The sequence below is a fragment of the Lissotriton vulgaris genome, chromosome 3_1 (genome assembly GCF_964263255.1).
Source record: "Lissotriton vulgaris chromosome 3_1, aLisVul1.2, whole genome shotgun sequence".
Taxonomy (NCBI): domain Eukaryota; kingdom Metazoa; phylum Chordata; class Amphibia; order Caudata; family Salamandridae; genus Lissotriton; species Lissotriton vulgaris.
In genome coordinates, this window is record NC_141689.1 from 560,849,664 (window position 1) to 560,870,594 (window position 20,931).

A 20,931-nucleotide genomic window follows, 5' to 3' on the forward strand; every position below is an offset into this window, starting at 1 on the left:
CTACTACATGTGAAGACATGATCAGCCTAGTCCTGAGATTAGATCATCGTCTGAGTGACCGTAAGGGCGACAATCGTAGAAAGGATCGGTTAACTCCAAGATATGAAAGTCCCAGGGGGTCAGACGGGGCAAGTCAGTCTACACCTGAACCCATGGAAATAGGAGCAGTGAGGTCACCGTTAACTACGGAAGAAAGAGAATACAGAAGAAAGAAAGGCTTATGCTTGTATTGTGGTAGAAAGGGACACTTCATTAGAGAATGCCCTAACAGAAATAAAACAAGAACCACTTACAAAAAGGTGTCGGTGGTGGCAGCTGAAAAGGAGTCGGGAAACGAGAATGCTTGAAGGTGAAGGAAGGGAGACCTTCAAGTACATTCATCATCCCTTCATTGGACGGAACGGAGAGACAGGAGGGTCTGCAATTTTTTGTGGATGTGAGGCTGGAAGTACAAGAGAAGACACTAAACATAAAGGCCATGTTGGATTCGGGAGCCACCGGGTGCTTCATGGATCATGCCAAGGCCATAGGGTTAGGCTTAGCCCTTGTAGACAAAGAGATACCTGAAGCGGTATATGCAGTGGATGGCAGAAAGTTGGATTCAGGTCCTATTCGATTGCAAACCCGAGAGCTTAGCATGACAATGGGTGCTGAGCATCAGGAAGAAGTATGCTTTAACATCATTCATGCACCTCAGTATGGAATGATTCTGGGTCTTCCATGGTTGCGTAAACACAACCCCACCATAGACTGGGAAAACCAAACCATACATTTCGCGTCAGAATATTGTCATCAAAACTGTTTCTCTGTGAAATCAGGACCTGCTTATGGTTTAGCTGGTATTCATCACATCGCTACCGCGGCTGAACAAAATGTAGAATTACCATTCGAGTATCGCGAATTGGCGGAGGTATTCAGCGAAAGGAAGGCGGAATCATTGCCACCACATCGGGCGTACGACTGCCAAATAGAACTGATTCCGGGCGCAAAGATCCCAGCAGGGCGTGTGTATGCACTTACTGAGCCGGAAACCCTGCATCTCCGTGAGTACTTAGATAAGCTCCTGAAGATCGGTTTTATCCGAGAATCTAAATCTCCAGCAGCCTCCCCGTTGTTCTTCATCCCGAAGGCTAATGGAGAACTTCGCGCTTGTGCGGACTATAGGGCTCTGAATGCCATTACAGTCAAAAATAAATACCCTCTGCCGCTCATCAATGTACTATTAGAACAAGTTAAAAATGCGGTGATTTTCACGAGACTGGATCTCAAGGGGGCCTATCACCTGGTTCGGATGCGTTCAGGGGATGAGTGGAAGACGGCCATCAAGACCCGCTTTGGCCTTTACGAATATCTGGTGATGCCCTTCGGGCTCTGTAATGCGCCAGCCGCCTTCCAATTTTTCCTAGACGATGTACTCAAAAGATATTTAGACCATTTCGTTGTGGTTTACATAGACGACATCCTGATTTACTCCGACAGCACAGAACAACATGTGGAACATGTAAAGACAGTATTGAAAACACTATTGGAACACCAACTTTACTGCAAACTCAGCAAGTGCGAATTTCATTCTACATCAGTGGAGTTTCTAGGGGTGGTGCTCACTCCACATGGGCAGGAAATGTCTGAAAGAAAGATCCTAGCAGTAAAGAACTGGCCTATACCCAAGTCCGTAAGGGACATTCAATGTTTTATCGGATTCGCGAATTTCTATCGCAGGTTCATTGAGAATTTCTCAGCACTGGCCTCCCCAATGACAAGGTTATTAAGAAAGAAGGTGCCATTCGAATGGACGGAGGAGGCCCAGAAAGGGTTCGATGACCTCAAGAAAGCTTTTGTTTCGGCTCCAGTGCTGGTGCACGCAGATCCTGGCAAACCTTTTATCGTTGAAGCAGATGCTTCTGATACGGCGGTAGGAGCAGTATTGTCCCAACGTCACTCTGAAACTGGCCAGTTACATCCTGTTGCTTACCTCTCTCGTACCCTGAATTCAGCGGAGCAGAATTATGTGATTGCTGAAAAGGAACTGTTGGCAATAAGAACTGCCTTCCTGGAATGGAGACATCATTTAATGGGAGCAAGACATGTAGTAACTGTGTTTACCGACCATCGTAACTTGCAATACATGACTGCTGCCCGTCATTTAACCCCTAGACAGATGCGTTGGATGATGCATTTTGCAGACTTCGACTTCATCGTCACATTCAGACCAGGAAAAGATAACAGAAAGGCGGACGCTTTATCAAGACAGTTCACCAAAACAGAGCAAAGCAACGCCAAGGAAGAGTCCATAATCGACCCAAAAAAGGTGATCGGAGTCACCTGTACCCAAATGTTCCTCAGAAGCGTACATAGAAACATTCAGAATGACGCATGGAAGAAATGGTTGAGGGAACACAACGAGTGGAAGATGGTTCAGGGTCTTCCAATGAGACAGAGACAGCTGCTGTTGCCCATCCAATCCTTAAGAAAACAGGTGTTCCAGTGGTGCCATAGTACGCCGTGCGCTGGCCATAATGGTTTCGGTAAAACCTTGGAGCGGATTTTAAGACAGTTTTGGTGGCCTAATATTCGGAAGGACGTGGCTGAGTGGGTGGCTGAATGTCCTATCTGCAGTCAAATGAAGGCGCAACATTCTAGACAGGCTGGTTTGCTACAACCCCTTCCCACTCCCGAGTTACCTTGGGAAAACATTTCCATGGATTTTGTAGTGGGCATGCCTAAAGACCAGGGGTGTACTGCAATTTTGGTGGTGGTTGACTATTTAACTAAGATGGCTCATTTCATCGCTTGTAAACAGGTTCCTTCAGCTAGCGGGTTAGCCAGACTTATTCTTATTAACATAGTACGGCTACATGGGTTACCCCGAGTGATAATATCAGATAGAGGCAGCCAGTTCACAGCACGATTTTGGAAGACCTGGTGTACAGCCTTAGGAATTGCATCTAGTACCTCCACCAGTTTCCATCCCCAAACCGATGGGCAGACCGAAAGGGTTAATCAAACCCTGAAGCAGTATCTGAGATGCTATGTTGAGGTCACCAAGGAAGACTGGGTGGATCGATTATGGCTAGCTGAAATAGCATATAACAGCGCGGTGCATAGCTCCACCAGGACCGCGCCGTTTTACTGCACCTATGGTTTCCATCCTAACTTCTTGCCATTTCATCATCCTGCACCAAACACCCATGTCCCAGGGGTACAAGACAGGCTACAGAGTATTCATACGACATGGCAGCATGTCAAGAGCCAGTTAAAGCAGTCCAAAGCGAGGTACAAGGCCTATGAGGATAAGCACAGACGAGCGGGGCCCGTATACGCAGTGGGTGATTACGTTTGGTTGTCCACCAAAAACATACGCTTTAAGCGTTATAGTGTGTTCAATCCCAAATATATAGGCCCGTACAAGATCATTAAGCTCATCAATCCTGTGGTGGTTAAACTGGCTCTACCATCCTCCTTACGCATTCATCCTGCCTTTCATGTGTCTTTGGTGAAACCTGCGAGACTGCACAGAAAACTGGTACAGGCTGAGATTGCTGTGGATAACGACGAAGACTATGAGGTGAGAGGAATTTTGGACTCTAAGATATACCGCACCAGATTGTGGTATCTAGTAGCGTGGAAGGGGTATGGTAATGAAGAAAACTCCTGGGAGCCTGCCTCCAATGTCCATGCACCCAGATTTGTGAGGATGTTCCATCAACGCTTTCCGACCAAACCTTGTCTCTGTCAGTGTTCTTCGGGAGAGGGATGTACTGTCAGATCTCACAGCGGAGGTTAGGCGCGAACCCTGCCTTGAGACGCGATCTTTTTCCAATAAACTACATTTCCCATGATTCCAGGTCCTACGCGCGCGACGCCCGTGTGATGACGTCACACGCGCAGGGAACATTACCGGAGTGGAAACAGCAGACGCCGCCGTTGATTCTGGTTCCGATCCTGGTCTGGGAGAGATCGTGAGTTTTCCAGCGTATCCTTTACGGGTGTACTCTACCGGCTGGTGAGTACAATAGAAGCCTTCCGCTTCTGTTTAGGGGTGGCGTCGGCTGGCGCTTCCCATTTCCGTGGAGTTCCAGCGTATCCTTTGCAAGTGTACTTTACCGGCTGGTGAGTACTATAGAAGCCTACCGCTTCTGTCTAGGGGTGGCGTCGGCTGGCGCCTCCCTGTTCAGTGGAGTTCTCAGCTGAGGCTCTTGCGTTTCACTGGCTAGTGAGACGTCGGTTTCCAGGCAGTTTGAACAGTGTGAGAAGGTTCAAGGATATTATTGGAACACTGTTTTCTGTGAACTGCCATTCCGTGCTCTGGGTTCATTCTGAATTCAGACTAACAGAGCTGTTGATCTTTTCTTACGTCCCCCATGCATCTGCCTTGTGCTTAGGGGGTACAAACGGACTTACCTGCATTGAAACTTTGTATTCCAAAGGAGCATATTCTGTGGTTCACCAGCCAAACGTATGACTTTATTGGTTTAGCTTTGTTTGTGTATCTCTACCACTTCAGGAACCAGGACTGTGGTATTTCTTCTTGTGTACAGCAGAGTGTATTGTCCGGTGAATTAACCAGGCAATGCAAAATAGGGAATGAAGACAATAACTGTTGTTTCCTCTGTTCTTCTTTCTGACAACAGGGGCATATGAGCTTCGCCTGGCAGGCTAACTTCCATACTGACCCCTGTTGAAGCCTTAACTTACCTTTTTGTTGGTAGGTAGTAATGTGCAAAATGCAATGTATTGTGGATCTTGCTGAGTTAAGACACTGACCATAGGTTCTTGTGTTCTAGGCTTATCATCTTATCCAACCTTTCATGATTGCCAGGCAAAGCCTCCCCCTTATTCCTACCAGGTATATTTCAGTCAGTTCACACAAGGGAGGGGTAACAGGTTATAGTTTGCACATTGCATCGCATCTTATGTCTGTGCTTGTCTCATGGTGCCTTGTTCTCGTTTCAGCTTCCCTTCCCCGCAGTTCCCACCCTTACCTTCCTGTTAATCCCTCGCTCGATCATTCCTGTGCGTCTGTTCCCATTCAGACCCAGGGGCTGTCGAGAGGTGGACCCTATAGAGCATCGTGAGATCCTGAGGACCGTTGGACCTGACAACGTGGACCCGGGGAGGCTTCCCCTGTGCCTCTGGGCCCGGGAACTCCGGCAGGTGCTCCAGCCCTGGGCCCCGTCCTATGGCCTGCGGCTCTGCCAAAGGCCCGGGACAGTGCTCCGTCCTCGGTCCTGCCGCGTGGCAGGGTGCCCACATGGGGTTCCCGTGGGCCAGGGGAGGCATCCCCTGCTCCTCTGGGCCCCAGAACCCCGGCTTGGTCCATGGGCCCGCCAGGCCCTGGGTTGGGTGCTCCGGCCCTGGGCCCTATCCCTGGCCTGCCACTCCACAAAAGGCCCGGGACAGGGTTCTATTGTGCCCGTGGAACCTCCCCCTGCTCGGCTGGATTCAGGGGCCCTGGGGAAGGCGTCCTCCCCACCCTGTGCTCCGTCCTCGGTCCTACTGCGTGGCAGGGTGCCTGGGATGGGGTCCCGCAGCCCCGTTGTCAGGTCCAATGGTCCTCAGGATCTCACGATGCTCTATGGGGTCCACCTCTCGACAGCCCCTGGGTCTGACTGAGAACAGACACACAGGAATGATCGAGCGAGGGATAATCAGGAAGGTAAGGGAGGGAACAGCGGGGAAGGGAAGCTGAAACGAGAACAAGGCACCATGAGACAAGCACAGACTATAATTGCAATGCACGTGGTAGAAACCGGTAACCCCACCCTCGTATGACCTGAAGGAGTTATACCTGGTAAGAAATAAGGTGAAGGCTTTGCCTGGCAATCCAAAGAGTTTGAACGGAATGTTAATTCTGTAACACAAGAATTCTATGATCAGTACTTTTCTAGCACAGTTCCTAGTACATTACACATTGTCAAATAACTACATACCAACATAAAAGTAAAAGGTGGCTTCAACAGGGGTCAGTATGGAAGGTAGCCTGCCAGGCGAAGCACATAAGCCCCTGTTGTCGAAATCAAGAAAAGGAGACAATAGTTATTGTCTTAACTCATGAAGTTTGCTTTGCCCGGTTACTTCACCTGACAACACATACACTGCTTTACTCAAGGAGTACATAAAGGTCCTGGAACATGAGGTGATTGAGGCACAGCAGCCAAGCAACCCTAACAAAGTCTTCAGTGTGTCTGTTGAACCCACAGAACATTGGAACCTTATAGAATTACAAGAAGTCCTGTTTTATATTAATCCGATAATCCCCCTCTGAATCTGGCAGAAGAATGAAGGAGGGAGGACTGAACAAAAGCCCCGGATGTCCGGAAACGGGATACCACAAAGCAAGGTATCGCAGGACCCAACAGCAGTGTTTACCCTAAACACCACAATCGCGAACACAGTACAAGATACCAGTGAGCAGTCCTCTCACTAGCTACATGAACGTTGGAGCCTCAGCCGAGAACTCCACAGCAATGGGAAGCGCCAGCCGACGCCACCCCCAAGACCGAAGCAGAACGCTTCCGATGTACTCACCAGCCGGCAAGTGCTCACAACACAAAGGATACACTGGAACTCACGTTACCCAGCAATCAGCCACGGAACCAGAATCAACGGCGGCGCCTTCCATGTCCTCGCCGGTAATGATCTCTGCGCGTGTGACGTCATCACACGGGCGTCGCGCGCGCAGCACCTAGAAACATGGGAAATGTAGTATTTAGCGATTAAAACGCGTCTCTAGGCAGGGTTCGCGCCTAGCCTCCACCGTGAGTTCTAACACCCGTGGAGGCTTCCCCCTGTGCCTCAGGGCCCGGGAGCCCCACCTGGGTCCAGGCACCCCGGGTTGAGTGCTCCGGCACTGGGCCCTGTCCCTTGGCCTGCCGCTCTCCATCAGCTCGGCTGGGTTCAGAGGAGCCCCCTGACTCCATCCTCGGTCCTGCCGCGGGGCAGGGTGTCCGGGATGAGGTCCCGCGGGCCGGGGTAGGCTTCCCCTGCGCCTCTGTGCCCCAGCTGGGTCTAGGGGCCCTGCCGGGCTCTGGTCGGCTGGGTTCAAGGGCCCCTGGGCGACCAGATGGCTGGGCCGGTCTGGAAGTCCCGATGAAGGCTCATTTGCCTCCCGGATCCCAGCCAGGGCTCCAGGAGGTCGGGCGCGGCCGTGCCTAGGGTCCCCTCAGTCTTGCGGTGCACATGGGTTCCCAGAAAGGACTGTAGCCTTCCTCCGGATTACTAGGGACAGGGTACCAAGCTGGGGGTCCATCCTCAGGCCTGTCGCGTGGCAGGGTACCCGGAACGGGGGCCCGGGTATGCACCTCCTGCGCCTCTGGACCCAGGAGCCCCAGATTGGTCCAGGGGCCTCACCGGGCCTCAGATTAGGTGCTCCAGCCCTGGGCCCCGTCCCCTGGCGCGCCGCTCTGCCAAGGGCCCGTGACGGGGTTCCGTCGTGCACCGGGAGCCTCCCACCTGCTTGGCTTGGCTGAGGTCCTCCAGGAGACCTGGGGAGGGCGGCCTCCCCACCCCGGGCTCTGTCCTCAGTCCCGCGGGCCTGGGGGATGCTTCCTCTGCGCCTCTGGGCCTGGGAGCCCTAGCTGGGTCCAGGCGCCCACCGGGTCCGGGGAGGATACTCCCACCCTGGGCTCCGTCTCCCGGCCTGCTGCTCAGCCAAAGGCCCGAGATGGGGTTTGGTCTTGCCCGGGTACCCTCCCCCTGCTTGACTGGGTTCAGGAGCTCCGACTTGAGCCCTGAGGAGGATGACCTCCTCACCATGAGCTCTGTCCTCGGTCCTGCCACGTGGCAGGTTGCCAGGGACCGGGTCCCGCAGGCCCAGGATGCTTCCCCATGCGCCTCTGGGCCTGGGAGCTCTGGCTGGGTGCCAAGCCCCGGGGAGGACGCTCCCGCCCTGGGCTCTGTCACCCTACCTGCTGCTCTGCAAAAGGCCCAAGACGGGGTTCCGTCGTGCCCGGGTAGCCTCCCCCCGCTTGGCTGGGTTCAGGAGCTCCGTCCGGGGCCTCTGAGGGCACTGGGGTGGGTGGCCTTCCCACCCCGGGCTCTGTCTTCGGGTCTGGCGTGTGGTAAGGTGCCCAGGACGGGGTCCCACGGGGCTGGGGAATCCTCCCCTGAGCGCTCTGGCCCGAGAGCTCCGATGGGTTCCAGGGGCCCCACCGGGCCCTGGGGAGATGATTCCCCGCCTCCCTGGGCTCTCTTCGTTAGGGCACAGAACAACCAGATGTCTGTCCTTTCGAGCCAGGCCATCTGGTCGCACAGTTCCCCTCGGCCATCTGGTCGCACGCAATGCTTTCCAATGGGGAGACCAGATGGCTGGACTGCCCTGGAAGTCCGATGGCTCATTTGCCATCATCAGACTCGCACGCTCCGGATCCCGTTCGGAGCCCTCCTTATGGCATTGGCAGTGGCCCCTTGGCTGGGTTCAGGAGCTCCGGCTGGGGCCCTTGATGGCCCTGGGGTCGAGGACCCTCCTCCCCATCCTGGGCTCCGTCCTCGTGCCTGCAGAGTGGCATGGTACCCGGTACGTGGGCCCGGGGAGGCCTCCCTTGCTTGTGCTGGCGCAGGACCTCCGGCCGGGGTCCCAGGGGACCGAGCTCCATCCCCCTGCTCCGCCATGGGCCCAGGACGGGGGTCCATCGGGCCCGGGCAGGCCTCTATGGGCCCAGGTCGGAGATCTGTCTGGGACTCATATTCGCAGCCCCTTGCCTGAGGCCCAGCTGGGGTCTCCGAGCGCCCAGGACGCAGAGCCCCCGAGCCCGCCAAGGGCAGGCGGGATCCCTTCCGTTAAGGCGCAGGGCAAGCAGATGCGAGCAGGCAAGTGGATTTGTCGAGGCCTGGACTTGCTGTAGGGGGTGCGCTGGACTTAGGAATAGTATAATTTACTATTCCAAATCCAGCAGTACACCATACCTGGGAGTCACAAAAGACTCGCAATTTGCGATGCACTATTTTGGCCATCATACATATGGCTCTAAGCGTTGTTTGGATTTCTACTTGCAAACAACAAAATCTTTCCGCAAATCAACTCAGTTGCAAATTTTTTTTCCCTGCTCCTAGAAAAGGTGACGCCTTAAAGATGGCTAGTATTGCTCGCTCGCCTCCTCAGCCATACTCTTCTGTCATAAACAGGCTGGACATCCACCATCCACTGCCTGCAAAGGTGAAGGCTCACTTAGTTCGAAAGATTGCAGCCTCTCTAACCCTGTTCACAGGTGTATCTCTGCCTGGCATCTGCAGAGCAGCGACATGGGTAACCCCTACACCTTCACAAAGCATTATTGTCGCAATGGCTGAAAAAAAGCAGATGTTGGTCAAGCTACCCTGCAATGTCTCTGCACATAAGGTATGCAACTAATAAGCTCAACGTTGTCTAAGCAGACCCTCCAGGATATCGCGATTTCGCGATTTACAAAAAAATCGCGAAATCGGCAGTTTTGTAAAAATGCCGCGATTTTTACAAAACTGCCCGCGAAATCCGGCACTTTCTATTGGCTCCGTGGCTCTCATCACCACGGAGCCAATAGAAAGGGTCAGGGGTCAGGTCAAAGGGTCTCTCATCCCGTGCGCTGTGCATTAGATGTGCAAGGTTTAGTTTGGCAGCAGGTGCAAGTCCGAAGGAGAGGATCATTCTGTGCGATGTCCCCTCTTGCACTTTAGAGCAGGCCCTTCACTGTATCTGTCACTGATGCCGGCTCTGGGAATTCCGGAGCGGCTATACCCTTCCTTACGCTTACTATGTCACCGTACAAGTAATATATAGATCCGATTACTTGGTAGCTCAATAGTGTAACTGCACGACTACAATAGAGGAATATTCCAGGGTGAAGGCGTCAATAACAGAAAGAAGTTCTTTCACCGCACGCACTCAAGGCCCTTCTGCAATCCTGGCGTTTGAAAGAAACTGACCGAGAGCTGAAACTTTTAGGGCCACTGCTAAAAGAGGGGAGCATAGACCACACCCGACAGCAGAGGCGAGGCTGGACCTATGCCGCTTACTAACAACAGCGGGTTAAACACTTGGACAGGTGCAAGAATATCGAGCTGTATGGAGATCCCCTTCGGGGTCACGGAAGGGCAGGAGCCATCCAAACTTGCGCAACCACCTGGCACAGGGCCTCCTGGGGCCGAGCACCAGAGCGCGCTCATGGACTGACTTATCTAAAATGGGATTGGATATGCATAATGCAGGCGAACTGGGGCGAGGCGGTGCACGACAGAGGAGAGGAGGAAGGGAGCTGCCTCTTCCTACAGCTGACACTTACATGGCGATACAAAAGAAGCGGGATAAACTTAGGTGGAGCTGGTGGGTAGTGAGGAAACATGTGATTAGGTTGAATAGAGCACCTGTTGCAGCCCCCGCCCCCATAATTTTACCTTACGTCACTGCAAACAATGGAGCTGGGGAAGGTGGCGGGAAAAAAGGGGCATAGGCCGAAGGAAGGTAGCAGAAAAGGCAAGCATAAAGTACAAAGGAAGGAGGTCAGGGAGTAGGAAGGGGGCAATGCCATGCCCATGCTGCAGGAGTGGGCAAAACAGAGCAGGGGTAGGAGGAAGGTGAAAGGGCCATGCCCATGCTGCGGGAGTGGGCAGAATAGAGATGGGTTAGAAGGAAGGTGACATGGGGCGAGGGTAGTGCTGCAGGAGTGTGCAGAATAGAATAGGGGCAGTAAGGAGGTGGCAACGGCATAACCACGCCTCAGGGTGGGCAGAATAGAGGTGGGACAGGAAGAAGGTGGGAGGGGTAGGTGCAGGCCTAGAGTAGCGTGGAAAAACTGGCGCAGGAGGGGACGGGGTTGCAGAGGATGCCATTTTAAGACTGATGGGCACATTAGGGGTGCAAGGGAGGAGCAGTAGCGTCTGATACCGGACCCGGGTGATGAGGCGGGGGACAAAAAAGAAAAACAAAACGAAATAAAAACACTTACCTGAAATGGCCGCCACCTCTCCCTTACCTCCAACATCTTCCTACTCTCCCGGTGAGCAGTAGGAAGCACCCGCCCTCCTGGCCTCCCCATAGCCAATCATAGTGCTGCAATGCAGCTTTGTGATTGGTCTGAGCGCCATGGATGGCCGCTCATACGGGGACTGGGAGGGTTTGCATGTTCCTCACCAAGATGTGTAAAACAGCCTGGTGGGGGACAGGCAAAGTGCGCAGTACGGCTTAGGGAGACCCGAGAGGGCCGGCCAAGCAGTACTGCAGACTTCAGGAGTAAAAACCACTCCTGTCCCTAGTCCACCAGCCCCGTCCTTCCCTAGTGCCACTGACGTATATAGGAACAATAAAATGATAATAACAATAGTTATTATCATTTTATTTTTCCTTTTTTTTCAGTGGGCGACTTAGTGGAGGAGCCGCCACTGGGGAGGAGGGCCGTAGGAAAGTAGAGCAGGTGTAGGCAAATTGAAGAAGTAGAGCGAGGGAAGATCTGGTAGTAGTATGTGGTCAAGAGGATTATGTGGTAGGATAAATGCACGCGTCAGATGTAGGTGTAAGACAGTGAGGAGTAAGGAAACAATAGGTGGGCATAAGCAACGGTAAGATTAACAAAAAGCAGGGGAAGAAGATGTAAACGGGTAGAAGGAACACTTAGGAGAAAGGTGGGAAGAGGGAAGCAACTGGAAGAGGCATGGGAACAGGTTCTTAGGAGAGGCGCGTGGATGCATGGATGGAGGGATACAGGCAGTCAGCAGGGGACACGCAGGGACAGACGCGTAAATGTACTACGTAAGAGCAAGAAAGGCCGGGCCATCTTAAGGATTTCAGTGGTCCTGGGCCAGGCACGCAATGCCCATTGGGCTCAAAGGGCTTCACCCCCCGCCTCCCCCCCCCCCCCCCCCCCCCCCCCCCCCGCCCGGTATGAAACATCTTCCTGGGCACACGCACACAGTTTATGAGCTGTTGTAGGCTAGGTGGTCTGGCGTCCATCTATTGCAGCCGCACCCGAATACTTCATGGATCTTTAAGACACCATTTACTTGTTATCAATGCTTTGTTTTGCACACCTTCTTAGAGTCCCTGCATCTCCACTCTGCCTATTGCTGGAAGAATTAACCCCCCCCGCGAAATTTTTATTAAACACCCCCCCCCCATATTTGCACCTCTACCCTGGGCCAAACGTATTTTGGAGGCCCCTGTTCAGAGCGGCTTTGAATTTATCATCCAATTTCCGCTCTTTCATGCTCTCTTTGGCCAGGTCACTAACAGTACACAGCCACATAGGTCCAAATTCTAAATGTATTTACGTCTAATATTCAAGGATCGTGATGTGTGCTTTCAATCTATACTCCTATTATAAAGGAAGAACTTTGAACCTTTGAGGCGGGTAAACTCGGGAACCACAGCACCAATCCACACACCCGATACATCGTTGTAATCGTCAGGGTGTGCAGATGGACATAGGCTATATAAATGTAATAAATATACCTTATTTAAAAAATGTACCGAAAAAAAAGTAGTCCCTTGGAAGAAGCGACGGCCGCGACGTGCGTGCCCGACGTGAGGAGCGCGGGGAGGAGCGGCGTCCAGGTGAAGTTTCTTTGCAGTAGGCGTGGGGAACATCAGTGGGTTTAATTTAGTAGGAACTAAACGAATGTAGTTGAGTGGGGTTGATTGAGAGTCAAGCAGAGGGTGAATTGGTAAATGGTACAGTTAACGTATTTGTGAATTGATGTCTTTGTTATTACAATTTTAGTTACCACTGACGAAGAGGTAAAAATGGTTCAAACTGCATTGAGTGAAACATCATGAGAGCTTTCAGCATGAATTGTTCATGTACACATGTCGATGTTGAAGCCTGGATGGGCACGCAGAAGGCAGTTGAAAATTACATGAAATAAAGAACTACGGTGGCATCATGCCACGTTGTGATTATGCTCAATTGGATTAATTTTTGGAATCTGAACCATTAGTGAACTAAGAGGCAAGTCAGCTGTCATGTGTAAATCCTGTATGTGGCCCATAACGAGGAGCAGCGTTATACTTCATCAAGTGAAACTGCAGCAGCCCATAATTGTGAAGCACACGCTCGAGGGAAACAAATTGTCTACATTGTAAAGAAACAAAATATACATAGCTTCATGTTGTTAAATAACTAAAAAAACTAAGATATATGCGTTTGTTGTAGGAAAAATGGCCACATAAAATGCCGCAAAATTGCCGCTAAATTTCCATATTTGTGCCGCTAAATTTCCATTTTTGTGCCGCTAAATTTGCTAATTCATGCCGCTATATCCTGGGGGGTCTGTCTAAGCTTTAATGTTGTGTAACTGATTAGATTTGGTAAAGCATATTTCTATGTATCTTCTCATTTTGTACACTTTTTTAAGGTCCTATCCTTGGCGTGGTGCATTTTGGTTAAGTGTCATGGTGGGATGGTTCGCCTTCCCACCGCCATTAGTCTTCGGATACTGCTAACTAGCCTGATTCAAGCATGTGAATCTATGAAAGATACAATACTGGAGTGAAAAAACAAGTTACTTACCTGGTCACTGTGGTGGTCCGGTATTGATATATTTTGTAGATTAACATACGACCCTCCATCCTCTCCGTTCAAGCTCGCCATTGCATAGCTCGATTTTGTTTTTATTTACATTTGTTTTCGAAATCTGAGGTATGGTGGCTCTGCAGGGGTTGAATATTCCAGAGTCTCTGTGGTGATTGGCTGCAATTTGGATGTTTTAAAACAATGTAAATAGGTTACTAAATGCTATTGTTTTTCATTGGAGATTAAAGCTAATGCATTAGCACTGCTATTTTTACTGTTACCATGGGACTCCCACCATGACGACAGGAAAGAATCAAGCATGTGAATCTATAAAATACGTCAATGCTGGAGATCCACTGTATACAGGTAAGTAACTTGTTTTTAAATCATGTATGACTTAAATTGTTTTGTTAACCAGCAAGCAGCAACCGTTCATGCTTTTGTTTTGCAGATGTCTCCGAGCGCTGGGACAGATGATGGCTTCTTCCTGGATGAGCTCAAATTCAAGCAGAGCTGTGCAGAGTTTATTGAACTTGCTGAACGAATCGGAGATGGCTGGGAGTGGAAAACTCTGGAGGTGAAGACTGAAATGTATTCCTATTTGGTAATATGCTTGGTGTCTTACCTGAATCTAGTTAATCCTTTGAACTAGGCTGCAAGCATCTTTGTCACCTATATGTATGTTGCTTTCATTTTGGTAAATGCCCGCAGGTTATCCTGTGGCATTTCGGCGTGCACAAGGACAGTGACCCAAGCCGCAGAGACAAGTGTGGACAAGGACTTTCAGAAGTCAGTTTGTGCTCTACAAATCCACTCGCTCAACTTTCTATCCTGCTCATTTTAAAATGTTCTAATGAAAAAAGTCTTCATGTGGCTTTGACAGATTTGTCACTTTGGAGCTGGTAGGCCATTGTCTCAACTTGATTTGAGTTTCCTCCCTTGGGTGCATGACATTCTATGAGCCCACTAAAAGTACTCCATTAGTTCGCTGTTGTTCGACAGCAGAGTACTGAATTCTGGACATACGGTAGAGGTGGGTGACCCAACAAATTAATATAGAGAGCTGAGCCAAGGGTCTGCCTTGGATGGAAGAGCTGGTGAACTAGCCGAGCCATAAAAATATTTGACTTGTAAAAAGTGCAAATAACATCATATAAAACATGATAAAGTCTCTTCAAAATTTAAAAAAGGTGTATTATATTAATATGCAGAAGTACACCAGATTATGTAATTACATTTAGATGTATTCAGCAAAAGTGTTAATTTTTAAACATGAACTTGGAAACATTCTTGCTCCGCACTGATGGCAATGTCATTAGCTAACTAAGAGGTAAGTCAGCTGTCCTATGTACTCTATAAGTGGCCTAGATTTTTATTATAAATGATGCAACATCAAAGTCAAACTCAAGCGGTGTTTAAACTAAGCACATCCTAAACCAATTCATTTGAAGTTGCTTGCATATGTGATAATGAATAGAAAGGAGAGTTAGTGAAATTAATATTTGCCTAGGGTCACACAGTTTGGTGAAGCAGGGAAGCTGGGATTGATCACATGGTTTATTGTTTCACATTGTGCAGTTCAGGCAATTGATGGGTGTAGCTTTCTCGTTCCTGTTTTATATCAAAAGCTACTGCTTTATCTTTAATACTTGGTGCACGAGGTAACAATGCTGGTGGACGGCAGAAGCCACATGGAGGCTCAGTTCGTTTTGGGCTTGAGGGTCCAAGATGACCGCGAGCTGAGCCAGAGCCTGGCATCTGGCTCAAGCTTTCAGTGACTCTCTTGCTCTCTTCCCAAAGTATATCCATATCTCTAACTGAGGTTGGCTGCTACAACTGCATATAAGACTATGAAAACACTGTCTCGTGTTCACCACGGGGAACGTAGGCTGAAGAGCCTGGATACCCTCACTGGTGAGTAGCGCGTTCTACAAATCTGTTTTGATTGATTGAATGTTCTTAGCCTTTTTTTATAGTAAAGGCTTTATTAATTAGGTAAACAGAAAACAAACTATTTCAGAAAAAGTAACTAACACAGAAATTAAATGTAATCTTTAATCCTTGAACTTAAAATACTAGCCAAATGATTTTAGAACATTGGAATGTTGGGAGCTCCATTGAAGACATTGGAGTGCTTTGGGCTTCTAATGGCTGTTAATAGCCCGAAGCTCCAACATTCCAATGTTTGTCGTTCACAGGTGTTGCTGTGAACAAATGCCTAATGGAGCCGGAGGGGATTTAAATCCCCACAGGTTTACTGAGGCCTTTGCTTTATTTGTTAGAACACTCTACCCTCTATTGTTCTAATAGCCTTACAGCCCTCAGTAGCTGGGTTATACCGGTCATTAAAGGCCCGCTACTGTGTTAAAGACCCTCGCCTAAACGCTGGAGCGGGCCTTTAATGCCCGGTATAGCACGCTAAGGCAGGCTATAAGGCCATATCAAAATATATTAGTCTAAAATAATTATTACAATAAAGACTTTTTCATTTTTCTTTTTTGTAAAAACTATGAAAAGGATGAGAAAACAGTGGGAGGGGACATAAGGGAATAATAATAAATTGGTAAAACATAAGCACAACAGAGAATTAATTCAAGGAGGTTTAAAGTTTTCCAATATTATTTTACGCTTATCTGTAATGCTCTTACTGGTATTATAAAAATAAAAGTGTGACCCGGCAACCATAATGCATCCCTGTTTAAGAGTAAAACCACTGAAACCAACATATGTTCTATGTAGTCTGCGATTATAACTACCAAGCCTCAAAAATAAATATTTGAAGAACATTTCCAAATAGTGGTTATTTGTTGAAAAGCAATAGCAAGGAAACATCTAACAGTCTATTATTGGCAAAAGGATTTTCCAATTTTCAGCCAATTACTTTATTTAAAAAACGGTTATACTAAAGGGGAAGGAAGGTAAAAAGATTACATTGATTTGCTTCCATACTTTATTCCCGAAAGCTAAAGTGTTTACACCAAAATAGCATGTGCAATTAAATCCCCATTGGTACAATTGCAAGTCCAGCATTTGATGTCTGTGTTATTAGAAATTATAGATATTAAGTAAGGAGTACATAAATCTGTTCTAAACAAAAAATATGTCTGGGTTGTGTTAGCATCTCATGAGGTCTTGCACAATTTAAACCAATTCTTATTCAAAAAGTCAATAGACCAAATAGGAACAAAATCTATGTTTTACATTTAGACAGCTAAGGATCCATGAAGAAATAGATTTATCAATAACTGAGGCTTTTGGTTTCGATAATAACTGAAGTGGAGATTAACTTTTAGAAACAAGATCACCATCATCATTCAGTCTCACAAAAGCATCTAAAACAATGTTTATGATGTACGTGAATCTAGACTGAAAAGAATTGGCACAATTACATTTTGACTGAAATTGAGATAAAGAAATATCGGCATCACCATCAAATAAACCACAAATCCATGTTATACACTTTTCTCTCCAAATACTCCAAAAACTGTTGTGTTATTTTGGGCCTCATTATGATGTCTGTGGGACCACCACCCACAGGCCGTCAGTGGCAGTCCCACTGACAGACAGCCCTTCGGTCCGACAGCCAAATGACAGTGCTGGCAGTCCGAACCTTGTCTGTTGGGAGACGGACTGCCGCCTCCGCCAGGATCAGTGATCCGGACATGGCTGCAGTCGGAGTCGTGATCCCAAATGGAGGCAGCGCAGAGGCAGGCACATCCGTCAGAATTACGATGTCTCTTTCCAACAGCTGTTTCATGACGGTCTGACCGCCATGAAAAGGATGTCAGAAAGGGACTTTGGGGGCCCCAAAAAGTGACCCCGCCCCTCGTGGGCCCTGGGGTGGAGGGGCACTTGTAATGCCCCTACACACATCCAGGCACCGTGTGTCATGCACCACATGATGCATGGCACACGGTACCTTGATGTGCACAAAGTGCTCTTGTACACGGCGGCATGTGCTGGGATTCCTTATTCCTGGGCTACAGCACAAGCTGCCGTGAAAATTAGCACTTTTCGGTCACATTGGGCGGTCGGACCGCCGCCTGCATCTCGGGCAGTCTCCTGACTGCCGTGATAGCGGGCGGCCGGCCTACCACCTGCTATCATAATAGGGCTCTAAGTTTAATAAGTTTACTATACCATAATGTTTTTTTTTAAACAAATACTGTACTAGATATTACTCAGAGATAAATATGATTCCAGCAACTTGCAGGTGTGTTTAAAAAATTGGGAGTGAAGGATTGTAAGGTGTGAAGAAAACAGATGAAGACTTTAAAAGAAAAACAGCAAATACATATTTTCTCTATATCTAGCCATAATGGTGAGAAATGTGGTGGGAACTTCCTCAACCAAAGATGCGTGTCTAAGTACAAAGGATTCTGGGGTACTGCTGAAAGTCAGAAAAAGTACTCATCACTCAAGATAACTCTTTTATGCTTAGTTGAAGAATTTCTCGCTTTCTTCTTGGAATTTTATTAAACGAGAGAATTCAATTCTCCAAATATATGACAATGCAGTATTCACAGAAATCACAGAGATAGTATAAAGTATTAAAGAGGAAATCATCATCTTAATGGATTCTAAATGACATACCATGCTGCAAATTATTTATTGCAGTTAGAAATTAAAGATTCACATTTAAGAAAAACATATGTAATATTAATATCATCTAGGTCATTAATGGAATCAGTAAACCAAATTCCCAAATAATTAATTTTGCAAGAATCCCTTAATAAATCCAGAAGGGTCAAATAATTGCTTGGTACAAAACTTGTTTAATGGAAGTGTTTCTGTTTTATCAGAGTTAATGTTATAGGCTGATACTAGTGAAAATGCAACAGTTTCACCAGATAAGGCAGGTAAGGATCTGTCCAGATCGGAGATAAAAAGAAGGATATTATTAACATATGCTGATAGTTTTTGAATGATTATCACAAAAACAAAAATGTGAAATTGCAGAATTACTTCTAATCTTGGATAGAAAAGGTTCTAGTGCTAAAATAAACAGTAATGGGAATAAAGCACAACCATGTTGAACACCTCTTTGGAAGTAAAATAATTAGAGTTCTTATCATTACAGAAGCTGTAGGAGAATTGGCGATCAAAATCATGCCAATGTAAAGACTCACAAATAAATCTCCAGTCGAGTCTATCAAATAATTTTTCCGCAATAAACGTGATCACAGCTTTGAGGTATTTAAGAGTAGAAGCTTTGCTTAAAACATTAAAGAATAATGTTGTATTGTCGGATGCAAATCTCCCTTTTACAAAATCCAATTGCCCACAACCAATTCATTTTGGCAACAAAGGATTCAATCTGAGACCTAAAAATGTGCTTAGAGTTTATAATTGACATTAACAAAATCACCTGCAAGTTTTAAACAAAGTATGGTCTTTACCATCTTTGTGTATAGGTGAATTGTAGCCTGTTGAAGAATGCCTTTAGTTAAGTTAGTAGAATAGACAATGTACACAATTGCAACATTTTTGTTAATAAGATGTTAGAGAAATGGAAACCATCAGGATCAGGGATCCTGCTGTTCTTTAACAGCCCAACTGCTTTCATAATATCCTAAAGAGAATGATCTTTAAAACTCAAATGCCTAAATTACTATTATTAAGTTTATTGATAGATTGTAAAAAGGGATGAATGTCTGCCTCGTGCATGAAATCTTCTGCTATATTTAAGTTCCTATCGAAGATTTTAAATTTCTTTAAAATATCAACATCTTTGAAATACTAAATTCCCTGAATTTTTTCCAAAGCTTCTACCTTGGTACATTCTTTTCTAACGTTAAGGGAATTTTCCAGATTTGTTCTGACCCCCGTAATAAGGTGTAGTTTTACCTTAATTAACTAATGTGAAACAGTGTCCGATTTAGAAGAGTAAACTTAATGTTGGTGTGCAATGTTTTATGATCCTTGTCTAAATTCTTTTTTACTGAGACACAAAATGTAGTAAATCCACAGGCAGCCGTTTAAATGTTTCTCAAAGTAAATTAATAGAAATATTAGGGTCACTATGCAAATTAAAGAATTCTGCAGCAAAACAAGTGAATGAAGAGGAAAACACTTTGGGCTAGTTGTGCTAAGGCTTTTTGCAGTTGCAAAGGGTTTGGTTTGCAAAATTGGCCCATTGACAAATGCAAAATGATCTATGAGAATGGTCTAAAAAAACATTTTTTAGGAATAGGCAGTGGTCTGTGGTTTTACAAATGTTTCTCATTTTTAGGTTTCGCCCTGGCCGTAGCAACTGCATAGCAGTTGCTCCGCCCAGGGCGAAATCTAATGTTATCTCAATAGTGGGGACTTGAAACCGCCCCTTCTTCCATTGGCTAGCTCCATAAATGGAGGCTAGCCATTGGAAGAGATTGGCTGTCAATCGCGCTTTCCCCGTGAAAACGCGATTCGGGGGCGTTTCTCGGTCTTTTTTTAAGTCCCGCCCCTTTGTCCTGGGCCGCGCTGTGATTGGCTGCCGGCCCGGGACACCCCCGTGACGTCATTCCCCGGGCTGCGCTGTGATTGGCTGGCCGGCCCGGGACCTGACTTGTTATACTGCTTGAACTCGACCCCAAGATATCGGAGCGCTTTACATGATGCCAGTTGCATTATGGAGGGACACATTCATGTGTTTTTTAGGCACGGGTAGAATAAGTGGTTTGCCCAGAATCACACTGATGTTGAGCCTCTAGCCAGACTCGAACCTGATCCGCAGCTTCAAAGTCGGCCGATCTGGCCGCTAAGCCACACCCTCTTGAGGCATAGCCGGGCCACTCCTAGTAGTTGAGCACCGTATATTCAGCCCTTGTATTTTTGCACGCCAGTGACCTTTTTACTCTAGCTGCATGGGTTCGAATCCCACCTCAGCCACTTATCTTTTTCGTTGTTGCAGTTTTTATACTGCTTGAACTCGACCACAAGATGTCGGAGCGCTTTACATGAGCGCCAGTTGCATTATGGAAAGACACATTCATGTGTTTTTTAGGCACAGATAGATTAAGTGGTTTGCCCAGAATCACACTGATGTTGAGCCTCTAACCAGACTCTAACCTGGATCCGCAGCTTCAAAGTCGGCCGATCTGGCCGTTAAGCCACACCCTCTTGAGGCATAGCCGGGCCACTCCTAGTAGTTGAGCACCGTATATTCAGCCCTTGTATTTTTGCACGCCAGTGACCTGTATGAGCCTTTTACTCTAGCTGCATGGGTTCGAATCCCACCTCAGCCACTTATTATCTTTTTTTGTTGTTGCAGTTTTTATACTGCTTGAACTCGACCCCAAGATATCAGAGCGCTTTACATGAGCGCCAGTTGCATTATGGAGGGACACATTCATGTGTTTTTTAGGCACGGGTAGATTAAGTGGTTTGCCCAGAATCACACTGATGTTGAGCCTCTAACCAGACTCGAACCTGGATCCGCAGCTTTAAAGTCCACTACATTCATTCATACCCC

General features: G+C 47.6%; 1 protein-coding gene across 3 annotated transcripts in view; it reads left to right on the forward strand.

Annotated features, from left to right (window-relative positions):
• ATG10 (autophagy related 10) overlaps positions 1-20,931 on the forward strand; it is a 643,404-nt gene that overhangs the window by 33,114 nt on the left and 589,359 nt on the right. For all 3 annotated transcript variants that reach the window (XM_086960849.1, XM_086960850.1, XM_086960852.1), the window contains exon 2: positions 13,930-14,082. In XM_086960849.1, coding sequence (XP_086816975.1) covers positions 13,930-14,082 — 153 coding nt within the window. The remainder of the gene's footprint in view (positions 1-13,929; positions 14,083-20,931) is intronic.